The sequence below is a fragment of the Monodon monoceros genome, unplaced genomic scaffold (genome assembly GCF_005190385.1).
Source record: "Monodon monoceros isolate NGI ecotype Baffin Bay Population unplaced genomic scaffold, NGI_Narwhal_1 Super_Scaffold_7, whole genome shotgun sequence".
Taxonomy (NCBI): Eukaryota; Metazoa; Chordata; class Mammalia; order Artiodactyla; family Monodontidae; genus Monodon; species Monodon monoceros.
Window position 1 is genome coordinate 62,678,496 of NW_021703784.1, and position 23,185 is coordinate 62,701,680.

The 23,185-nt window shown below is 46.3% G+C and overlaps 1 protein-coding gene across 6 annotated transcripts in view; it reads left to right on the top strand.

The window, feature by feature from the left end:
* Positions 1-14,372: 14,372 nt before the first annotated feature.
* The window catches only part of AMPD3 (adenosine monophosphate deaminase 3), a 41,973-nt gene continuing 33,160 nt past the window's right edge, over positions 14,373-23,185 (top strand). The window contains exon 1 of one of the 6 annotated variants that reach the window (XM_029207961.1): positions 14,373-14,394. Coding sequence is in view for 1 of the 6 variants with exons in the window: in XM_029207956.1 (XP_029063789.1) it covers positions 21,929-21,953 (25 nt within the window). In the remaining 5 variants the exon portion in view is untranslated. The other 5 variants (XM_029207958.1, XM_029207957.1, XM_029207960.1 and 2 more) reach the window with 5 other exon arrangements.

The window sequence follows — 23,185 nt, forward strand, 5'->3', positions numbered from 1 at the left end:
TCTCACATTGAAAGAGAGTATGCAGGGGCAAGAAGGCAAAAGAATAAAGCAAACTTGAAAACTGTATCTTAGAAAAGTAACACTGAGTGTGAGAATTGGCACATGGAATGGTCTGGATGCAAATAGGTTAGAAAGTTATTTTTGAGGAAACTGTATTGTTAAAGAAACCACAAGCCTGTGTAAAAAGTTTGAGTCCTTTAGTTAAGCCTTAAAACTGTGCAGGAAGTTGCACAGCCCCTAAGAAAGCATTCTCTCCAGTGCCCTCTTTAGATGTGGCCAAAGAGAGTAAGGGTCCAAGAGGAAGCCTCTCAGATGGTGGTGCCTAGGATCACAAAGAACAGTGAAGGGGAGAATTCCTACCCCTGGCTAGGCAGCCATTCTAATGTCTGCCCGTTGGTACTTCAGCATTGCAATACCAATGTATTCAGCAGTGTCATACCAGTGTAGCTGTGGAACAGTGACCCCTGTGGGTCTCGCAGTCTTCCCCTTTCCGAATGGGAGTGTTAAGTGAAGTTATCCTCTTCCTGTTCCATCACTGCACATTTGTATGTTGGCATGGGTATGAGACAGACAGCTTGCCCTTTTAGTTCACAGTCTAAAAGAAGTCACATTTGTTCCTGACAGAGAGGACTGAGAAATGCAATGACAGATTGGATTTTGGATTGTTTTCCATTAAGAGCAGTAGAAGGTGTTCTATTTGTGGGAAGAAGGGAACAAAGGGATATTTAATGACCAGAAGAGGACACTGTGGTGGAGATTGTTATTTGTTTATCACATAGGCTTGCCATGTGCTCCTCTAAATTTTTCAGCCTACAATGTTGGGCAGTAATTTTTCTTTCTTGTAAAGTATCTCTGATATCAAGGTATCAAGGTTTTGCAAGACTTACCAAATGAGTTTGAATGTTTCTCCTCTTCTATTCTCTGATGCATCTGTTTAGATCAGTATTATTTATACCTTAAATTTTTGTGACTCCATTTGGGCTTGCAGTTTTCTTTGTGGAAGAGTTTTAATGCCAGATTCAATTTCTTTGATAGCTATAAGACTATTGGTATTTTCTATTTCTTCTTGTGGCAGTTTTGGTAAATTGTATTTTTTTTTTAATAAAGTTATTTATTTTATTTATTTATTTTTGGCTGTGTTGGGTCTTCGTTGCTGCACACGGGCTTTCTCTAGTTGCAGTGAGCGGGGGCTACTCTTTGTTGTGGTGCACGGACTTCTCACTGCGGTGGCTTCTCTTGTTGCAAAGCACGGGCTCTAGGCACGCAGGCTTCAGTAGTGGTAGCTCGCGGGCTCTAGAGCGCACGCAGGCTCAGTAGTTGTGGAGCATGGAGTTAGTTGCTTTGTGGCATGTGGGATCTTCCCGGACCAGGGCTTGAACTCGTGTCCCCTGCATTGGCAGGCGGATTCTTAACCACTGCACCACCAGGGAAGCCCAATAAATTGTATTTTAACAAACTTGAATATTTCACCTAAAATTTCCAATTTATTGGCATAAATGTACACATATAGAATGCCAATTTATTGGCATCAAGTTGCTTATAATAGCCTCTCATTGTCCTTTAAATGTATGTAAAGTCTGTAGTGATATCCCATTTTTTATACCTGATTTTGGTATTTGTATTCTCTCTCTCATTTTTTTTTTTCTCTCTAGATCTGCCTTGCCAGGCATTTATTTCATTGTATTAGTCTATTCAAAGAATATGCTTTTGACTGCTGATTTTCTCTATTGCATGTCTTTTTCTCTATTTCACTGATTTTTGCTCTTATCTTTATTTTTCCCTTCTATTTGTTGGGGGAGTGTTTAGTTTGCTGGGTTTTTTTCTAAAAGTTTTTGATTTGGACACTTAGATCACTGGTGTTCAACTTTTATTAAGTTTTAATATATACATTTTAAAAATTAATTAATTAATTATATTTATTTTTGGCTGTGTGAGGTCTTTGTTGCTGTGCATGGGCTTTCTCTAGTTGTGGTGAGTGGGGGCTATTCTTCGTTGAGGTTCGTGGGCTTCTCATTGTGGCGGCTTCTTTTGTTGCGGAGCACAGGATCTAGGTGCACAGCCTTCAGTAGCTGTGGCACGCGGGCTTCAGTAGTTGTGGCACACGGGCTCAGTAGTTGTGGCTTGCAGGCTCTAGAGCACAGGTTCAGTAGTTGTGGCACACAGGCCTAGTTGCTCTGCGGCATGTGAGATCTTCCCAGATGAGGGCTCGAACCTGTGTCCTCTGCATTGGCAGGCGGATTCTTAACCACTGCGCCACCAGGGAAGTTCCTTAATATATACATTTAATGGTATAGGTTTCTTCTAGCTACAGCTTCAGTAGTGTTATTGACCACACTACCTCCCTTCTCTCACTGATCAAGTAGTGAAAGACTCTTAGATGGTGAAAGTGCAGGATGGAAACTGTGTGAATTTCTGAGTCACTGTTTGGAGGAAAGCCATGCGGGAGAGCTGCCTGACCTGCGTTGGCTTGTGATATGAGCAAGAAACATAACTTTAATGTGTTGAACTACTGAGTTTTGTTTGTTTGTTTTGAATAGGTTGCCATAGCCTAACTTATCGTGGCTAATATAAGAGGGCCTGTCTTACATCAGTTCCTGTATTGGTCCATATTGCAGAAGACCTCTCCTCCTTTATTTACTCAAATATCAATATTATGAGATTGTCGTTGTAAGAGGTTTTTACAGAATATGTGGGGGTAATGGAGGGGTATTACAGCACAGCACACAATAGGAAGCAACTTTACATTGAATATGCCTTCCTCTTCATCGCACAGGAAATTTTTCTTTGTTTCTCTTTTTGGTTTGGCCCTGCCCCACAGCCAGGATTTTGAGTTCTCTTCTCTATTTAAGCTTTTCCCTCACAGTTCGTATTCTCTTCTCTTCCCATCCCTCCTATTCTAAGGCACCTCAAAACTCTCCAGTTTTTACATACAGCTTTTCCTTACCTAGGATAAAATCAAATTCCTAGTCATGGTGTCTTCTCTACTGACCAAAGCACACCCAGAGGTCTGGGGCAGAAATGGGGCTGTGGGCAGCCTGTTGGAGAATCAGTGTGGGCTTTCCAAGCTAAGAGGTTTTTTCCCAGAACCTAGAGTTGTATTTAAAAAAATTTTCCTGCCACTTTTTTTTTCTATGCTTGGGTTTTTATTTATTTTATTTCACTTCTTTTATTTTTCACATAGTTGAAATCATGCTTTGTGTTGTACTTTTATAACTTAATGTTCTATCATAAGCATTTACTACATTACTATATGATTTTGGTAAGCATCTTTTTACATTTGCATTTTTTTCCTATTTAAGAACACAATGATCAATCCCAGGGTGTAAAGAAGGACAAACTAACTGAAGTTAACTTGTCCCCCTGAAATCCCACCCACTGGACAGACAGCATTTTACACAGTGGGCTGCATGACTTCAGCTTCTGACAGTTGAACAGAAAGAAGAATATTCGGAAAGTCTGTGAGTGACTGCTTGGACAGAGCTATCCCTCATCAAACTGTAACCGAGCCATGGCCCTGGTGGGACAGCCTGGTGTGCTGGGAATCAGGACTGCCAGGTTAGATGCATCTGTGTGTCTGGAGCAGTTGTGGGGAGGGGGTGAGGCAGCAGTCTGCTCTCAGAAGGATCTAGGAACCTGTTGGGAGAGGGTCAAGCCTGTGCACATTGCTCGTGTTGCCCTGACCATCCTCAGAGGGAGGGGCTATAATGGAAAGTGAATAAAAACAGGGCTGCTTCACTGATTTCTGTGGGAGTTTTGGGCCACCTTGCTTTGTGTTCTCTGTAATAGTGACCCATGGAGGACAGGGAGGGGATGGTGGGAGGGATCCTTCCTTCTCATGGTAGATAATCCTGGAAACGGATTGGATACAGCTGCCTGAGCCATGAGTGGACCGAACTTTGTTGGTCTGGAAAAGGAGGGTTGCAAGACCACCACACCAGGCTGCCACAAAAATTGGCCATGATTTCAATGTTCAGCCTGATTGGGTACCAGTCACCAACTAACATAGAGGCCAGAGGTCAGAGAGCTAAGGTGATGACTCTTAGCACTGTTCTCAGATCCTCAACTGAGGAAGAGGGAGAAGCTACAGGGACAGGTGGACTCAGCCAGGTGCCTGCAGCCGCTGGGTTCATAGGGAGGCCTGTGGGCCAGGTTAGAGACAGGAAAACCCTGTGCTGAAGAGTAACATCTGCATGGGGCTTAGGGAGGGGTCTGGAGAGGTAGGCTAGAGCTGCGAGGAAAAAGCCCTACCAGGACCAAAGGGCCAGGTAATATGAGACAAGTAAGATGACTGGGAATCTGGCTTTATTGGAAGCCTGCCATGGAATCAGTGCAGATGGTCTTTCGCCTTCCATCTTCAGGCCCAGGGAGGGTGACACCCTGATGCTTCCAGCCCTTGAGTATCATACAAATCCTCATGGTTCCCTACACCCTTGCCACATCTTTGTAAATAGTCCCTCTATTAAATTATCTATTAAATCAATTATCCTAATATGAAGGTAGCATCTGTTTGCTTCTGGGACCCTACTGATATAGAAGCCATTCTGTTGATGGCTCTGGGGAGGCCCTCTGGACCAGCTCTGGAGATGGAGTATGGGGACAGGGCTTTAAATAGTAGATGCCTGCAGGAGGGGAAAGGACAAAAGATAAGGACAGAGAGTGTAACTTCATTGACATACTCCAGAGATCCCTGGTAGGAATGGAATTTGGCAATGCATTTATGCCTAACTCATCGGGATGGGTAGAGATCAGACAGATCTGATTTGAAGCAGTGGGTCGGGTGGTGGTATTAGGAAGCAGGACCATTAATATCACCCAGATCTTATTCCACTTGCTCTCTGGAGAAGGGCTGAGCAGCAGTCCAGACCCTGGGGGGGGATGAGTGATTAAAGCTAGAGCCCACTGAAGCAGGAGTAGGGTGGGAGGGGTGGGACCTGGCCCTGGAGTCCCGGCACAGGGTCGGGCCCCTCTACAGCTTTGGCAGAAGGAACAAAGATGCTCACAAAACAGTATGGGAGGACATTCTTCCCCACTGACTTCCAGGATATACTCACATGGAAGGAATGTTTGAGAGAGACAGAACTGGAAACATCCAGAAAACATGAAGGGTTGGGGAGGGTGGGCATGAGGAATTTAAAAACAGGTTTATTATAAACTTAATAAATGCTGGAAAAGTGACAGAATTTGGAAAAGTTAATTTGAAAACATCACCACCCTGGAGCACTAAATCTGGTTTTATTTACCCAGGCCATGTGATATTTCCTTTAGTAAAATAAGAGATTTATACACATTGGAAATGGAGCTTTTATTGTGTAATCTTTACAGAATTTCCAATCATGAATATGTGACAGAAATAAAATGTGGGAAAATGACTCAGGTATTATTCCCCTAAATTCTCCCAGGGCCTTTGCACATGCTGTTTCCAAGGTGTGGAACCTGGAAGGAGGTCAGTTTTTCTTGTTATGCTCTGTTACAGCTCTTGTACTTTTCTTTCCAGCACTATCACTGTTGAAGTTATGTGTTCAGGTGGTCATTTGATTAATGTCCTGTCTTGCTAAATAGCTGTAACCTCCATGAAGGCAAGAAGTGTTCTGCTGACCATTGTTGCTCTAGGACCTAGAGCCTGACACCTGCTAGATACTCAATAGATATTTCATGGATGACTGCCCAAAGGACTTTTAGAGTATGTCAAGACTGGCTTCCCAAGTAAGAGCAGGTGAACCAATAAAGACGCAGACATAGAGAATGGACTTGAGGACACGGGGAGGGGGAGGGGTAAGCTGGGACGAAGTGAGAGAGTAGCATTGACATATATACACTACCAAATGTAAAACAGATAGCTAGTGGGAAGCAGCTGCATAGCACAGGGAGATCAGCTCGGTGTTTTGTGACCACCTAGAGGGGTGGGATAGGGAGGGTGGGAGGGAGACGCAAGAGGGAGGAGATATGGGGATGTATGTATATGTATAGCTGATTCGCTTTGTTATACAGCAGAAACTAACACACCATTGTAAAGCAATTATACTCCAATAAAGATGTTAAAAAAAAAAGAGCAGGTGAACCACAGTATATAGTTCTGCTAATCTTGGGCCTATATTCCCTGCATTGCTCTGTGAAAAGACCTTTTTCTGACACCACACTAGCAGGGTGGGAGCATGTAACGCCATATACCAGCATGGTAACTGCTGACGCTAGGACTTCACGTGGAAGGGTAGTCAGATAGAATCCTTCAGTCAGATAGAGTCCTGCCCTCACAGCATGAAAGACAACTCCTTTGATTTCCCTGAAATTGTCAAAAGGTTTATCCTTCACTTAGATCCTTGGATCTCGGAGTGGTTGCTATGATTATGCAAATACCATGGTGCACTGACGCCAACTTGGAGAAGTTCTAAGGTGGCGAGGATATCTACACTGCACAGGGTTGTATTTTCCCCTGCTTTCTCTGATGCGAGATTTCAGGCCTGGTGTAATCAAGTTAATCACAAAATCTATGGGAGTTATATTTGGATGTTACAGAACTGCTCAGTGTGGCCAATGCAAGATAAGTGGCAATATGATATGGTGGCTTCATTAAAAGACATTTGGGACCTACTGTATAGCACAGGGCACTATATTCAATATCTTGTAATAATCTATAATAGAAAAGAATCATATAAGTGGAATCGATGCAGTAATTGTCTTTCAGTGATTGGCATATTTCACTTAGCATCATGTCCTAAGATTCATCCGTGTTGTCACATATTGCAGGATTTCTTTCTTTCTTAAGGCTGAATATTCTTTATTGTATGGACATACCACATTCTCTTTGTCCATTCATCCATCAGTGGACATTTAGGTTGCATCTTCATCTTGGCTATTGTGAATAGTGCTGCAGTGAATGTGGAATGCTAATATCTCTTTGAGATCCTGATTTCAATTCTTTTGGATAACTATGCAGAAGTGGGGTTGCTGGATCATATGGTAACACAACTCAATAGCAAAAAAACTAATAACCCAATTTAAAAATGGGCCAAACACTTGAATCAACATTTCTTTGAAGAAGACAGACAGATGGCCAACAGGTAAATGAAAATATGCTCAACATCATTAACCATCAGGGAAATGCAAATAAAAACCACAACGAGATATTACTTCCTACCTGTTAGGATAGCTATTATCAAGAAAACAGAAGACAATGGGTGTTGTAAGGATGTGGAGAAATTAGAACCCTTGTATACACTGTTGGTGGTAATGCAAAATGGTGCGTTTGCTGTAAAAATAGTATGGAGGTTCCTCAAAAGATGAAAAATAGAACCACTATATGGTCCTTCCTCCCTCTTGCTTCATGAAACATGGAAGTAATGGCTGAAGATCTATCTGTAGGCTTTTCTTAGCAAAGGAAGGGGGACTGCTAATTCCCACAAGGATGAGACCACACTTGAGGGCAGGTAGGGTGGTGGCTGGAAAGAGTCAGAGGATTTGTGACGTGCCCGTAATTCCCAACTCTGGACTATTTACAGGAAGAAAGAGAAAAAAATATTTCTCTTATTTATCTCATTGTTATTTTAGGTCGCTATTATCCTCAGCTGAATCTAATTCCAAATAATACATTTGAGAATACTCAATTATTGATAAACCACAAGCTTTTGCAATGTTTATTTAGAAAGGATCTGAACTTTGCCATATGTCACTGGAAATTGATCTGGCTCAAGTGGGGATTGTCTGGAATGTGATTGTAGACAGGAACTATGCAGATGGGTCAAGGACTGGGGCTTACCTTTTGGGAACATTTGACAGGTGATAGATATCAGTGACTTCCAACTGCTTTGTTTCTCTTTCTCAGAGACTCACCCTTTAGACAAATCATGAGCCATAGGAACTTTTGCCCACCCTGAACTGTTTGGGGTTCGTCCAGTGTTCTCTCCAAGATTTCTGAGGATTTCTGGGTGGAGCTTCTGCTTCATAGTGACCTTTGGGTTCTCATTCCTTGTTATGTGCGGATCCCCTCTCCTCTGACAGCCACTCTCCTTTCTTTCCTGGGTCTTTCCAGCATGGAACATAACTCTTGCTTCTTTGTTCCCTCAGGGCACCTCTGAAACCACTTTGCCTGAAGGTTTGGGGATAGTCGGATAGTTGATCAAGAGCCATTTGCCCTTTTCACAGTTAATGGTGCAAAGAAACAGTGGAGTTGTGAAATAACAGTTTTTTAAAAAATTCATTATTTTTGGTTCTTTTGACAATTTTTTATTGTAGTAAAACATATAGAACATAACATTTGCTATTGTAACATGAACAATTCTATGTGTACAATTCAGTGGCATCAGTTACGTTCACAATGCTGTGTGATCATCACAATTTTCTGATTTTTGATTTCCCAAATCAAAATCTTATGCAGAGTCCTCCTCCCTCACCCAGAGGTGTCATTATTCTCAGTGAGATCATAGTTAGGCTCATTCTTAAATAATAGAAATTCAGGAACTGGAAAAATGCCTGTGCTTCTCTTGGATACAATTTAAGCTGCTCCCATTCCTCCAGATGTCCCTGGTAGAATCCACAGAGCTGAGGATGGATTGGGTGTTGATGGTACTGTCACACTGATGGTGGTCAGCCTTCTGGAGTCTGACACTCAACTGGGAAGCAGACAGTGTCTGCAGCCAGGAGGGATCTTAGGAATGAGTATGGCCTAAGGGGAATGTGTGTGTGCCTGTGTGTGTGCGTGTGTGTGTGTGTGTGTGTGTGTGTAGGTGGCAATGGGGGAAGACTGCATCTCCAGGAGACAGAGGTCACTGCCTCATGTGAGGCTCTACTCTACCCACCTCCTTCTCCCCCTTCCCAAGTAATTCTGGAGGGCTATATTCATGCTAGAAGTTGACACCTGAATTTCAAAGTATAGAGGGAGAGGTGAAGGGAGGTAGGGGCAGGTGATTTGGGGCGTTCAGACAATGAGTTAAACGAGCAAGGTGTTTGAGGCTGTGATTCCCATCTATAGGAGTCCAAGCACAGAGTCTCACCAGATGGTATAATGATTAGGCTGACGGTAGAGTTCAGAGAATATGAAAACCACACAAATTCAAGTTCTGGGAATAAGCTGGGGGTGGAGCTGGAGCTACAGCCGAGCATTATTTGTGCAGAGTCCTGAAGGGAAGGCAGAGACAATAGGCCATTCTTAGATGGGGAAGGGGGTTGCTAATTCCCAGACTTCAATTTAAATACAGAGACCGTGTGCCCACAAGCAGACAGGTGTGTCCTGGGGAACATCCCCCTGCCTACCGAGAGGGTGTTCTGTGGTCATGTGCTGTGGGCCCCAAGCCTCAAATCCCCACTCATTAACCCTCTTCACTCCAGTCCAGAGAGGAGTGACTGGGGGACTCTAAGCCCAAGGTCCCCAGACACCCCAAGGCTCCACACTAGCCCCACTCTGGGCCCGGGCATGGGGAAAAGACATCTCCCCACTTCCTGTCACAACAGCTCCATTTCCAATTCTGAGTGCATGTGCTCTGGGTCTAGGGGCTAGCTCACACTCACGCTAACTTTCAAAGTGCTCGGGTTTGTCTCTCTCCTTTCTAGAAACCCATTTCAGAAAGAAGGAACCGGCTGTTAACTGTAAGGGGACATGCTGTCAGACTCCAGCTTGCTTAGGGATGATTGACCACACAGGAGTTCAAAACTGTAGGGGAGGAGGGAGTTCCCTGGTGGCCTAATGGTTAGGATTCCAGGCTTTCACTGCCACGGACCCGGTTCAATCTCTGGTCAGGGAACTGACATCCGGCGTGCGTTGTGCCAAAAAAAAAAAGAATTCCTGGGGGTGGTGGAGAAATTGAACCTCCAGCTGGAGTGGGGAGGCAGGTGGGGCGAAGGCTGTATGCTACAGCACCAGTGGGGGCCACAATGCCCTTCCATGCCCAGAGCACTCATTTTCCAGCCACTACATACTCCTGATGGACCTATTTCTGCCCCGTTTCCAGACCATATGCTATGATTTCAGTTCACTCAATTAGTAGAAGGCCCGGGGGCACTTTGGTTTGAAAATTGAATGTATTTGCTGAGACTCTGCTAAAGCACTCTCAGAAGCGGGACCCCCTTCTTATTGTCTCCTGGGTGAGATTTTTTGCTTCTGTAGTTCAGGAGACAGTAAAAGGAGACAGAGGAATTGGTTATTTGGAGGCTGCCATACCCATCTTGGATGTGCGTGTGTGCATTGTGGAACAATTACCCAGAGGTCGGTGTTAGTAGGGGTTGGGGGGATGAAGCGCAGACCCCTGGGCTTCCAAAAATGCTCAAATAATCCCCATCCGCCAGTGTCAGAGCACCCTTGGAGGTAACCCACAGCTCGGGGCCCAGTGCTCTCCAAAGCGTTCAGGTCTGAATGATTGGAGGGAAGGGCAGATTGGAGGAGAGGAGAAAGGACTCAGGATGTCTGCTCCTGGTGGCAGAGCATGGAGAAGAGACTGATGGTGCTGCTGGGGGATGGAGGCGGGGCGGGGGACGGTTGTGTTGGTTGCTACTAGTCGGTGTTCTCACCGACTTGCTCGATGCAAGGTTGCCGCAAACCTTCAACTTGTCAGAAACACAATATTTGCTAAGTGCAATAAAGCGAAGCACAATAAAATGAGGTATGTTCGTATTTATGTTTTAGTGTAAAAATAAATTTAGCAATATTTACTGTATGGATTAAGTCACCCTTACTCGACATTTTTGTCAAGTGTCCATGTCATGTGTCATAGAAGAAGTGTCCTCAGGGAAGAGGGGATTCTACTACATAGGGGAGGGGTGACAGTGGCACCCTCACTGTTCCAGTTACTTTCAAGTGGATCGCAAGGTATTACGAATTACTTGTAGCCCAGGTGGTAGATAGATTATATCATCTAACTAGCATTTAACTAATTCTCACAAAAGGGACAAGTAGCTTGAAACGATTCCTGCAAAGAAATCCATAGATTGAAAATACAGTTGGCCCTCTGTATCCATGGGTTCTGCATCTGCAGATTCAACCAACTGAGGATGGAAAAATATATATATTTTTAAATTCCAGAACGTTCCAAAAAGCAGAACTTGAATTTGCAGTGTGCCTGGCAACTATTTACATAGTATTTATTTATATATTGTATTAGGTATTATAAGTAATCTAGAGATGATTTAAAGTATACGGGAGGATGTACATAGGTTATATGCAAATACTATGCCATTTTATATAAGGGACTTGAGTATCCATGGATTTTAGTATCTGCAGGGGTCTTGGAAGGGACACTGTAATATGGATAGTGCAAGCAAAAGCAAACTCAGAAAAATGGCAGAGCTAACAATTTCCTGCTATTCATATGAGATCCATTATGATGATATCTCTGATACGGAAGTCTCTCAGAAAAAAGTTCAAACGTATAAAAAAAGACCTCTCAAAATATGGATTTACATCACTATAGTTAACAACCAGCCTAGGGGGATATTGCACTTTGAGGTATTAGCTAATAATTATATAAATATGCCATCATGATCAGCAAGATATGTACATTCTATACATCCAGAGCATGAAGACAAATCTCTATGATTTTTTTCCAAGTCATGCGATACTTAGTCGTGTATTTTTGTGAACTATTATTAAATGTAATAAACGTGTTTAGAAATCTCTTGAGTAAAATCTCTTTTATTTAATAGTAAAAGGCAAAATGTCAGTCAATATATTGGAAAAAACCCACTGTTCTATTTGCCATGATTAAAGTGACTGAATTGGTACAGAGAGAAGATGGCAACACATAAAAATGCATTCTGTTGAAAGACACACAGAAAATGTCGAAGATTTGGAAAAACGGTTTAGAACATACTATGTGTTGTGGAAGTTGGATTATGGTTGGATGCCAGTTGCTAATATGTTTTACTTTAAGTCTTTTCAGTGATGGCATTCATAAAGAAATACTTCTTGTGATCTACTAAAGAAAAGATGTGTTTATAATGTGAATGATATATCTAGTATAACATGCTGTGGTTTTTATGTGTAAGAGTAAACATCAATGCAGTGGCTGCCCAGACTGGAATACAAAACTGGGGTTGGGCAGGGAGGGACTCCATGTGAGTCACACAAGGTATCCCTTCAGGTATAGGTGATATTTTAGCAATGAATGTAACTGTGCTTTAAAATAATCATGTTATGGGGAAAGCACTTTGAAAATCGATGCTGTAACTGTTTCCATTATCATGTGATTTTAATGCCAAAATGAAGTGTGTCAGTTTCAACTATATAGACTGTCATAGCCACTGTCTTCAAAATTAAGAAATACACTTTTTAAACCTATATTACATTCTTACAAATAAAGAGTTTCTGGAGTCTAAAAAAATCCCATTGTTAAAAATATCTGCAGGAACAACTGATGAAAATGAAACAGCTCATAAAACACTGAGCAGCTTAAACTGGTTTTGCCTACTTAAATAGGTTGTTGAAACAGCCCCAGCTTAAACTGCTTTTGCCTCCCTAAATAGGTTGATTAATCAAACCTTGAGTTATTTTACAGAAACAGCAGTGCAAGACGGGAAGCCATCTCTTCAGGATGACCCCCAACTGAGAATCTTCAGTCTACAGAACTCAAAGAATCAAAAGGTTGCCACTGGAACTCTTAACAAAGCAAAGGGAGTCCTTCAATAAGGAACATCTTCCAGTAGCACGAGTAGTTTATATGTTCTGATTCAAGACTAGCCAGTCAGCTTCCAAGTTTGAAGTTCCCCTAACCTCTTAAATTTCACCCCAACCCTGGATCAAGGAGACAGATTTGAGAACTTTGCCTCCTGTCTCCTTGCTGGTCAACCTCGCAATAAAGCTTCTTCTCCCTCAAAACCAGTGCCATATTATTGGCTCCTATGCACATCAGGCAGTGAAACTTTGCTTGATAACAAAAACATCATTGGGAATGTGGGCTTCATGGACAAAGAAGAGTTTCCTGGGGGAATTTCACATTTGCAAAATTGGTAGATGGGATTTAAGCAGTGAGAATTGTGATTTAATAAGTGTAGTGAAAGAACTTTTTTTTTTATTGATGTGGATCATTTTTAAAGTCTTCATTGAATTTGTTACAATATTGCTTCTGTTTTATGTTTTGGTTTTTTTGGCCTGGAGGCATGTGGGATCTTAGCTCCCACACCTGGGATGGAACCCACACCCTCCCCTGCATTGGAAGGCGAAGTCTTCACCACTGGGCCGCCAGGGAAGACCCAGAACTTTTTTATTTGGGTGTATTTATCTTTGTGAGGTTTTTGGCTTTGTTTTGCAATTAACAGCCATTAGGACTAAGTATTGACATTAACTGAACTTAAAAGCATACTTTCTAGTCTCATAAAATATTAAACTAAGATTGATTGAAATCATTTTTAATCATGTTGCTCTCAAACAGATTTTTGCTAATAACTTTAAAGTGAAGGGAAAAAGGTATAATGTACCATTCACTAAAATTGAAATAATTTAAGATTATTGTTTCATCTTTACCAAATCCTGTAATGACTTTTAGCATGCCTTATAATACATAATGTATTTATATAGTTACACGTGCATATAACTTGCAAATAAATTGTAAATATCAGGCTAGGACATAGAAGGAATAAAACTTGGTGCACAAATGAGACAATGTGAAAGCAGTTAGCACCATCAGGACACTAATGAATAGTTTCGCTTCCCCCTTGGTGACTAACCGGTGTGAGATATGAAAGGGAGAAGGAGTCGAGGATAGCTCTCAAGAGTGGCTTGGGGGAGTGGGTGGTGGTGCTGTCACCCAGAAGGCTGGAAATGTTACCTAATGAAATTTGGGTCCACTTGACAAACTACTGACGCTGGGTTGTCGTGAAGGAAAGTGCAGCATTTGTTGCAAGGCCAAGCAAGGAGTACTGGCGGCTAAAGCTCAAAAGACTCCTCGATGGATTTCAGGGAAGGGTTTTTAAAGACAGGGAGAGGGCAACAGGGTGGGTGATCAGATCCTGGACATTCTTCTGATGGGTGGTGAGATAACTGGGAGTCAACATCATCAACCTCCTGGTTCTAATTGTCTGGGGTCTATGTGCTTGTTGATCAGCATGCAGTTAATGCCTTCCACCTGGTGGAGGTTTCAGTATCTGCAAAACAGCTCAAGCATATGGCTCAGAATATTATCTATAGCCCTCGAAGAGGAACTAAAGGTCCTTGACTTTGTTTTAGAGCTAAACTATTATTATTTTTGTCTTACTTGACTGTTTTCCTTTGCTTCTGCATTTTCTCACTTCTCTGATTAAATTTGGAACTCAGGAAAGGCCTAGGATGCTAAAGTTTTTCTACAAACAAGAGGCAGGTGGAGGACAGGGAGGGTGGGAGGAGTCTGTCCCTAGAAGGCCTTATAGGGTCCTGCTTGGTTACAGAAACACAGGAACGGGAGTAGGTTCTGGCACGTTCCTGGAAGGAAATTAGGAGTGAGTTTGGACGCGTTTCCTCCGGTATAGGAACCTCTAGTGGAGATGTGTCCAGTTAGTTGGATATGCCATCTGCAGCTCTGGAGCATTCTGGGCTAGAGAGGAGGTTCCAGAGTCATTAGCAGGCAGGAGGTTTTAACATGGGAGTGGGTGAGATCCCCAGAAGGGGCAGGCAGCCGAGCAGTGGAACCCCAGAGAGCACCACCACAATGAAAAGCCAGGCCCTGGAGGCTGAGAAGCTGCAGTCATTAAGGTGTGTAGGAAATCTGGAGAGAGAGGGGTGGTGGTTGCAGGCGCCGGCTCTGGAAACTGTACTCCAAGGGGGTGCAGGAAGGAAGGTGTGCTCAGCAGGTTCAAAGGCTGCGGAGAAGCGACTAGGGGAGGCTATAAAGCACCCACTGGCTTTGGCAACTAGAGGTCAATCCGGACTTAGAGGGGCGGGTGTGTAAGCCAGAGCACAGGGTTGGAGAAGAGAGTGTGTCAGTTCAGCTCCAGGGAGTAAGTCACCTGTTTGGGGGCGCTGACCCCAGAATCTCTCCTTGGGACAAGTCCTGGCAAGGGAGGAGGTCTGGGAAGATCCGAACATCGTGAGGAACGCTTTGGGGCCCGGGGGTGACCGCGGAGGCGAGCCGGGCTGGACCTGACCCCCGGCTGCGGCGGGCGCGCTTCCGGCCGAGGGACAGGGCGGAGGCCGCCGCGCCCCGGGCTCTCTCAAGTTTCCTTTCCTGTTGGCCGCGCAGTCCTGCGCTTCAGGTAGCAGCGGCCCGGCCGGGTGGGCGGGCGGCGGACAGGGCAGACCTCCGCGGCGGCGGCTCGGCCCGCGCCCCTCTGCCGCTGGCTCCTCGCCTCTCCCCTGCTCCGCGCCCAGGTAGGTCACCGGCTGGGGCGGCGCGAGACCCCCGGGATTCTCCCCTGCGGAAGCGGCCCTTTTCCTCCCGCCCGGCGGCCCGGGAGCTCCGGGCTGGCGCGGCGCAGCACCGCGCCCCGGGACCGCCGGCCCCTGTGCCTGCCGCGGGGCGCACCGCCGGCTCCCGTCCAGCGCCCGCCGTGGGGCGAGGCCCGGCCCGGGCTCCGCGGGTCGGCGGCAGGGCGGGGCAGCCCTTCTGCGGCGCTCGCTGTTCGCCCTGACCCGCGCCGCCACCTGCTCTCCAGACTGCGAGCCGCCCCCTTCGGCCCACTGCATGGCCCTGTCCCCTGAAGCCCGTGAGTGCGCGCGACGCTGCGCTACTGACCTTGAACCCACGGCTCGCGGCCCCCGGCGGCCCACAGTGGGAGTCGGAGCGCCCCCAGGTCGGAATCTCGGCCCTGGGCTTCCCTGCCCGCTAAGGCGGCGGCTCCGATCCCGGGCTCATCCCCTGCCTGGGCCCTGGGCTGTGCTCCTGTCGCAGTTCCTGCGGTGGCCTGGGCTCCAGAGGCCTCAGGTGAGCCCGCCATACCTCAGCTCCCTGGCGACCGACCTTGGATTCGAAAGGTTTAGAGAAATCACGGGACCCGGGACTTGCCGCCACTTAAGAGCCTGGACCACTTTCTAGTGCTTGAGGACTGGCCAGATACCAAGGGCTGAGGATTTCCACCTGGAGGCAGGGGGATGGGCAGGATGGCAGAGTGATGGGGTCATTGGAGGCCTTCATCCTTACCTCTTTGGCTCTTTCCTGGCAAGGGAGGTAGGTGTACTGCATCTGGCAGTCTGCTTTCTGCCCTTGAACTTCCTGGTAGCTGCTTTGCCAGTGGAACTGCTTGACTTGGCTGGCAGAGGCCTCTGGGGTGAGTTTTGAGAGGCCCTGGAGTAGGAGAGCCTTGCTAACTAGAGTGTCACTTACACTAACTGTTGGGTCCTTGTACGTGGCTGGAAGCTTGGTCATGACAAATTAGCAAAGGAGCTGAGTGAAGACAGCTGGAAGCACTAGTAGGAATTTCAGCATGGTCCTGAGCCCTTGTTGGCTATCCCCCTGGATGTGGTGACCAACATTTGGCCATCTTTGTTGGCTGCAGCTGGAACTCTCATGGGAGAAATTCCTCCCCTGGCTGTGAAGCATCAGTGTTGAGTGGTAGTCAAGCCATAGGGCCAGGCAGACAGAGCCCCTGTCAGCACTCACCTTCTGGAGTGTTAGCAGGTTTGGAGTAGTTAGCCTGACCTGGCTGCAACTCTGGTGGCAGCTCTGAGGGACCGGCTTACTCTGAAGATGCCGGTTCGAGGCTGCGCTAAGAATCATGGGACTTACGTGGGTGGTTTGCTGGGAGACTCTGGGACCTCTGAGCCCCACCCTCAGCCCAACCTTGGCTCTTTGGAGAGCCTCAGTAAGGCTCTCAGCAAGGTCAGGAAGCTCTTGGAGAGATGAGGCCTGTTTTCCTTGTCCTCACACTAGGTGAATCACTCTTCAAATGGCTTTGAAATCAATCCCTGGTTTTGAAAATATCATGGGCAGATAAAATGTAGCCTTAGGGTTAAGTAGGGAGAAGATCTTCTCTTCCCGAAAGCTACTCATTGGCCTCCCTGGTTCTTCCCCCCAAATATTAATCCTTTATTTCTTCTGTGTGCTGCTGCATATCTAGGATAGGAGATCGTGGCTTTGGGCTCTGATCTAGGAGGGGCTAGGGCCCAAGAGGATGGGCTCAAGGCTGGGGTGCTGGCCATGCAAAGTCAGCAAGAAGTATCACTCATAGAGGAGAAGGCTCTTTTTCCTGATCTGGTTACACATTTGAACATGGTTGCCTTCTCCTTGCACCCAAATAGGAGTTGAGAGAGTACTTGTCACATAATAGTGTTCAGTAAATAATGTTGAGTGAAAGGATTCGATGTCTACATGAAAGGTCCTGTTCATTTTCCCAGCTGGACTTTCTCGTACCTGGTATCAAGATGATAATGAGTCGAGATAATACTTATAAAGCACATATTATGTGCCAGGTACTATCCTATGCACTTTACACATGCTAACTAATTTAATTGTCATGGCAACCTATGAGGTTGGCACTGTTATTATCCCCATTTTAGAGGGAATAAAACTGAGCCAGAGAAATTAGTAACTTGCCCAAGGTCATGCAACTTAGTGGTGGGGCAGGAGTCCAACCTGGGTAGTCTGGCTTGAATCCATATTCTTAACCACACACCGAGCTGACTCTTGACACTGTCATAGATAGATTCACCACTTAGCTCATTGACTCATTCATTATGTTATGCGTTCATTCATTCAACAAGTATTTCTTGATACCTGCTATATTCCAGGCATGGGGATACAATAGTGAATGAGGTGGGCGAGGTCTGTCATGGAGGTGATATATAGTGGGCAAAGCCCCTTTGCCCAACGCCTCTTTGAGTCATGCACACCTCAGAAATGAGAAGGAAGATGGGCCCCTATAGGCAACCCCACAGCATCCTTTTGGGGAGGGGAGAGTCGTATCTTTTTGGATGAGTCATAATTTGATTCCAGCCTTTCCTGTTTGTTGGGGTTTTTTAAGGGACACTTAAGTGATAACAGTGAATGCAGTCTGATTTGGCACAATAACTTTATGTCCTTGAACCTAATAAATATTGTAGGTCTTTATCTCATGGCAATGAAAAAAAAAAAGTGAATGCAGTCTGGTCTCCTGGGAGGGAGGTGCAGGCCTGGGTCTGGTTATCATAGATTGTCTTTTTTTTTTTTAAGTCTATTTTAAAAAATTGAGATATAGTTGATGTATAATATTATATAAGTTACAGGTATGCAATATAGTGATTCATAATTTTTAAAGGTTATACTCCATTTATAGTTACTTTAAGTTATTGGCTGTATTCCCTGTGTTGTACCATATGTCCTTGTAGCTTATTTATTTTATACATAATAGATTGTACCTCTAAATCCCCTACCCCTCTCTTGCCGCTCCCACTTCCCTCTCCCTACTGGTATCCACTAGTTTGTCCTATATATCTGTGAGTCTGTTTCCTTTTTGTTATATTCATTTGTATTTTTTAGATTCCACGTATAAATAATATTATACAGTATTTCTTTTTCTGACTTATTTCACTTAGCATAATACCCTCCAAGTCCATCCATGTTGTTGCAAATGGCAAAATTTCATTTTTTCTTATGGCTGAGTAGTATTCCATTGTATATATGTGCCACATCTTCTCTATCCATTCATCTGTTGATGGACACTTGGGTTGCTTCCATATCTTGGCAATTGTAAATAATGCTGCTGTGAACGCTGGGGCGCATGTATCTTTTCAAATTAGTGTTTTCATTTTTTCAGATACATACCCAGGAGTGGAATTGCTGGGTCATATGGTAGTTGTGTTTAGCTTTATGAGAAACTACCATACCGTTTTCCACAGTGACTGCACAAATTTACATTCCTACCAGCAGTGTACGAGGGTTCCCTTTTCTCCACATCCTCGCCAGCATTTATTTGTGGTGGTCTTTTTGATGACAGCCGTTCTGACAGGTGTGAGGTGATATCTCATTGTGATTTTTTTGTTTGTTTGTTTTTTTAATTTTATATTTTATTTTTGGCTGCCTTGGGTCTTACTTGCAGTGTGAGGGCTTCTCGTTGCGGTGGCTTCTCTGGTTGCGGAGCACGGGCTCTAGGCGCGCGGGCTTCAGTAGTTGTGGCTCGTGGGCTCTAGTGTGCAGGCTCAGTAGTTGTGGCACATGGGCTTAGTTGCTCCGCAGCATGTGGGATCTTCTCGGACCAGGGCTCGAACCCGTGTCCCCTGCATTGGCAAGCGGATTCTTAACCACGGTGCCACCAGGGAAGTCCTGTTTGTTTTTTTTGTTTTTTTTTTTTTTTTGGCGGTACGCGGGCCTATCACTGTTGTGGCCTCTCCCGTTGCGGAGCACAGCCCCCGGACGCGCAGGCTCAGCGGCCATAGCTCACGGGCCCAGCCGCTTCACGGCATGTGGGATCTTCCCGGACCGGGGCACGAACCCGTGTCCCCTGCATCGTCAGGCTGACTCTCAACCACTGCGCCACCAGGGAAGCCCTCTCATTGTGATTTTAATTTGCATTTCTCTGATTAATGATACTGAGCATCTTTTCATGTGCCTGTTGTCCATCTGTATGTCTTCTTTGTAAAAATGTCTATTCAGGTCTTCTGCCCATTTTTTAATCAGGTGGTTTGTGTTTTTGATGTTGAGTTTATGAGCTGTTTATATTGATATTTTGGATATTAGCCCCTTATCGGTTATATCATTAGCAATATTTTCTTCCATTCAGTAGTATCATAGATTGTCTTAACGTTCCTTCAAAAGGGAAAAGGCTTTGCGTTTGGGACCAGTGTTCCTCCATCCAGGGGGACTTCTAGGCCACGGGGAGCAGAGACAGATTAGGCTCAAGGTGGAATTGTTAGGTCCTGAGCAAAGGTTGCCCTCCCAAAACAGAGCCACAGTTTCCTCCTAAACTGTTCTGGAGGGTCTTGTATCCCTACAGCGGGACCCTTGGCCATTGTCCCAACCTGTGTCATCTTAGTGGGTCTGCTGCCCATCTCTGTCTGGACATGATGGAGTAGATCTCACACTGGTCACTGGGGCCCAGGAAGGCAGCTTTCTCTAGGTTGGAAAATGAAGGCTCAAAGTGGAAGGCATTTTCCAAAGCCTATGCCCAGGATATTAATGGGTGTTTTTCCCTATGGTAGCAGTGGTGGGAGGGTCAAATAAGTGTGTTGGGTTAAAGAAAGTTAAGCAGCTTTCTTGATTGGAGGACTTCTCAGATGTTTAGGACCTACTAGTAGGAATTGTGTGTGAATCCCCATAAAGACTGTGGTATGCAGTACTGTCCCAGCCTTCTGACATTTTTATGTTGTACACACTACACTTTGGAAAATGCTTGTTTAGACCAAGGGTATCCACGGTCTGGTTAAAGGCGCAGAATAAGATTCTTGGATGTGCTGGGTCTAAGTCGGTTCTCAGATGCATGGGCTAGTATGCTCCCATGGCTGCCCCATCCTACCCGCCCCCAACCTCGCCCCCCAAACACACTAGCAGAAGGAATCGTTTGCCTCTCCTCCCTCTGGCAGGATAGTACTAAGGGCTCGGATTTCTTTTTTTTTTTTTTTTTCCGTTTTAAGGTCATTTAATTATTTAATGAATACACATTACCCTCCCTCTAGGTTGCTTGTAGCCTGCTGGTTGCACTGTTTATGAAACAGCTGTGAGGACAGGGGGGTCATAATCTCTTGGTAGCTAAAGCCTAGCAGCGGCCTGAGGATCGTGTGTCAACCCTGTAATCCTGCTCTGTACGCACAGGAATTATTATGTGGGCTCAGGAAGGCACAACCTCATGATTGGACGTGAGGAGGTGACTCAGGCCCAGGTCAGGGCTGGAGCCAGCCTCCCGGTAAACAACCGGCCCCATCCTTTCTGGGCGCTTCTCCCCAGGATTTCGACAGCACCACAGAAATAGCCCTTTTGCTCATGGTTATTTCCCAGACCCATGCTGTTGGTCTGAGTCACGGGGAAGCTGTGTGTTTGTTGTGAGCTTCCCCACAGAGGACCATCCTTCTCCTAAACGGCAGATGAAGAGTGGAGCTCTGCGACCTGTGATGCTGTCGTGATCCACCCTGACTGCTCTGCGGGTCACTTGAGGCAGGGAGAGAGGCTCCTCTGAGCTGGAGACCCACATGGGAGCCGGGAGCGGCAGTAAGAAGGGGAGGCTGGGGTAGGTGGGCTTGGGTGGGTCAGGCGGGAGGCACTTCTTCCCTGGGTGTGGATGGGTGGGCAGGCACGTGTGCTCTGGCAGAGCTGGTCAGGCCGCCCTGTCACCTGTGATGTGCAGCTCTTTTCAGGGAAGAAGGGAAGGAATGAGACAGGGCATGCCCGTCTTTTCATCCTTGCCTGCTCCGGTGCTGAGATGTCCCCTCCCCCTGAGTCTCTGTCCTTTCCAGTTCCTGGCCCTTCCCTCTTTTAGAGGGGGTGGGGAGAGGCTCATATTAGCAACTGGCCCGGAGCTCCCCCCGCCAGCCCTGGGGTGCCCTCAGGACTGTTTTGGGGGCCCTTTGGGGGGCCCTCTGAGGAGACCAGGGCAGGCTCTGTGTGTATAGACGACTTCGCTTGGTAAGATGAGCCGGGTCACCAGGCCAAGCCCGAGGCGGGGTTCAAAACGGAAGCAGCACGGATGATGGTATTGCAGTTAGTGTGCGGCTTTCAGGAGGGGTCTGGACGTTAGAGGGAGGCTGTGGCTTATCGTCTGCGGTTTGTCAGGAAGGCTGAATGCACTATTGCATTGGGCAGCAGTTGCTTTAGTTTCCTGCTCTGAAGAGGGCTGTGAATGGGGCCAGGACGCTGCATTCCGGACACAGCAGCCATGATAACTAGCATTACCTGGGCCCCGTAGGACTCTTGGAAATTTTCCGCTTCCATTTCATATTCACGGAAGAATTTCCAGCCCAGACTTTTCCTCCTCTTACTGAGGGCTGCTCACGGATATGCAAAGCAGAGACCTCCCACCCCAGCAGCAGACAGAACCCAGCTAGCTGCACTTACACTGACTCAGCTCAGCCTCCCCGGCAGCACGCAGCCCTTGGCCCAAGTGCGTCACCTGGGTGGCATCCTCAGAATCAGCCATGGAGACTCCAGTGCCAGGCTCAGGTCTGTGTCATGGGTTCTAACTGTGGGAGTCTGGCAAGAGCAAGAAACAGCATCATTTGTATAAGGAGGGGATTTAAGAGGCGCTGTGCTCCCTTTCTGGAGGGGTCATGGTGCTATGAAAACGTTCCTGTTTGTTGAAATGTGTGGATTCTTAGGCACTGTGCCACCAGGGAAGTCCTCACAAGGTATTTTTTATGTGATTGCGCTGTCCTCATAGTTATAATTTTGGTTGCTTAATGTTTTTTTTCAAGTGAGTATGCTCTCATTTGGACATTTTAAAGCTATTTATATAAAGAGTGAAGGTAAACATGTTTGTGCTTTTTCCTTCCTTCAGATTCTTTTCTTAGAAGCAATTTCTAGAAGTGGGTTTACTCTGTCAGGTGCTTGAATGGTTTGTGGCATTTGCTGCCTCTCGCCTGGGGCCCTTTGGAGGTCTGCTTCTGAGATGCGATGTGAGGTTTTGGAAGGCTGCACTTGCCCGGGGCCTTAGAGTTGAGGGCTGGGGGCCCAGCTTTGTTCTCCCCTAACAGCTCCTCCCGGGTCTAGCTGTTTGTCTTTCTCTCCATTTCTTTCTTCTATCACCTTCTCTGGCCTCTGCTCTGATAGTTTCCAGCTTCCCCTTCTCTCTGCTATCAGGATGTGGAAATCTCCACAGTCAGCTGTTGATCTCCGCAGGATAGGCCTTTGCAGTCCTGGTCTCTGCTACCACGGACCAGCAGTTGCGTGCTGGGCTGCCTCTCTCCTCCCAGCTCCCTCCCACTCAAGCCCCTGAGGGTGAAGGAGGCCCAGGAAAGGCCTGGCCCTGGGGGCGGGGTGGGGGGGAAGGAGGAAATTGGTTTCACAGTCTAGGGGCCCACAGGGGTACTGTGCCTGTCCGTTACCAGCCTGCTTGCTTCATTCCTGTCTGTGTCATGAATTACACAGAGAAGACCGCAGAGAAGACCAGAGCAGCAAGGCTCCCCAGGCACCAGAAACCTCCCTGGTACCTAGAACTGAGAGGGCCTTGGAGATCACTTAGTCTAATCCCCTTATCTCACAGGTGAGGACACTGTGAGGCGAGAGAATGACTGCCCCAGGGTTGTTCAGTGAGTCCCTCCTCCCTTGTAATTGCTTCCTCTCCCTGCCAGGCAGCAACTGGGCCCTGTCTCACCTTCGTCCTCCTCTGTCGGGCTGACAAAGCCACGTCTCTCTTTAAACCCTCCTTAAAGAAACTGGGTGGACAGGAAACGCCT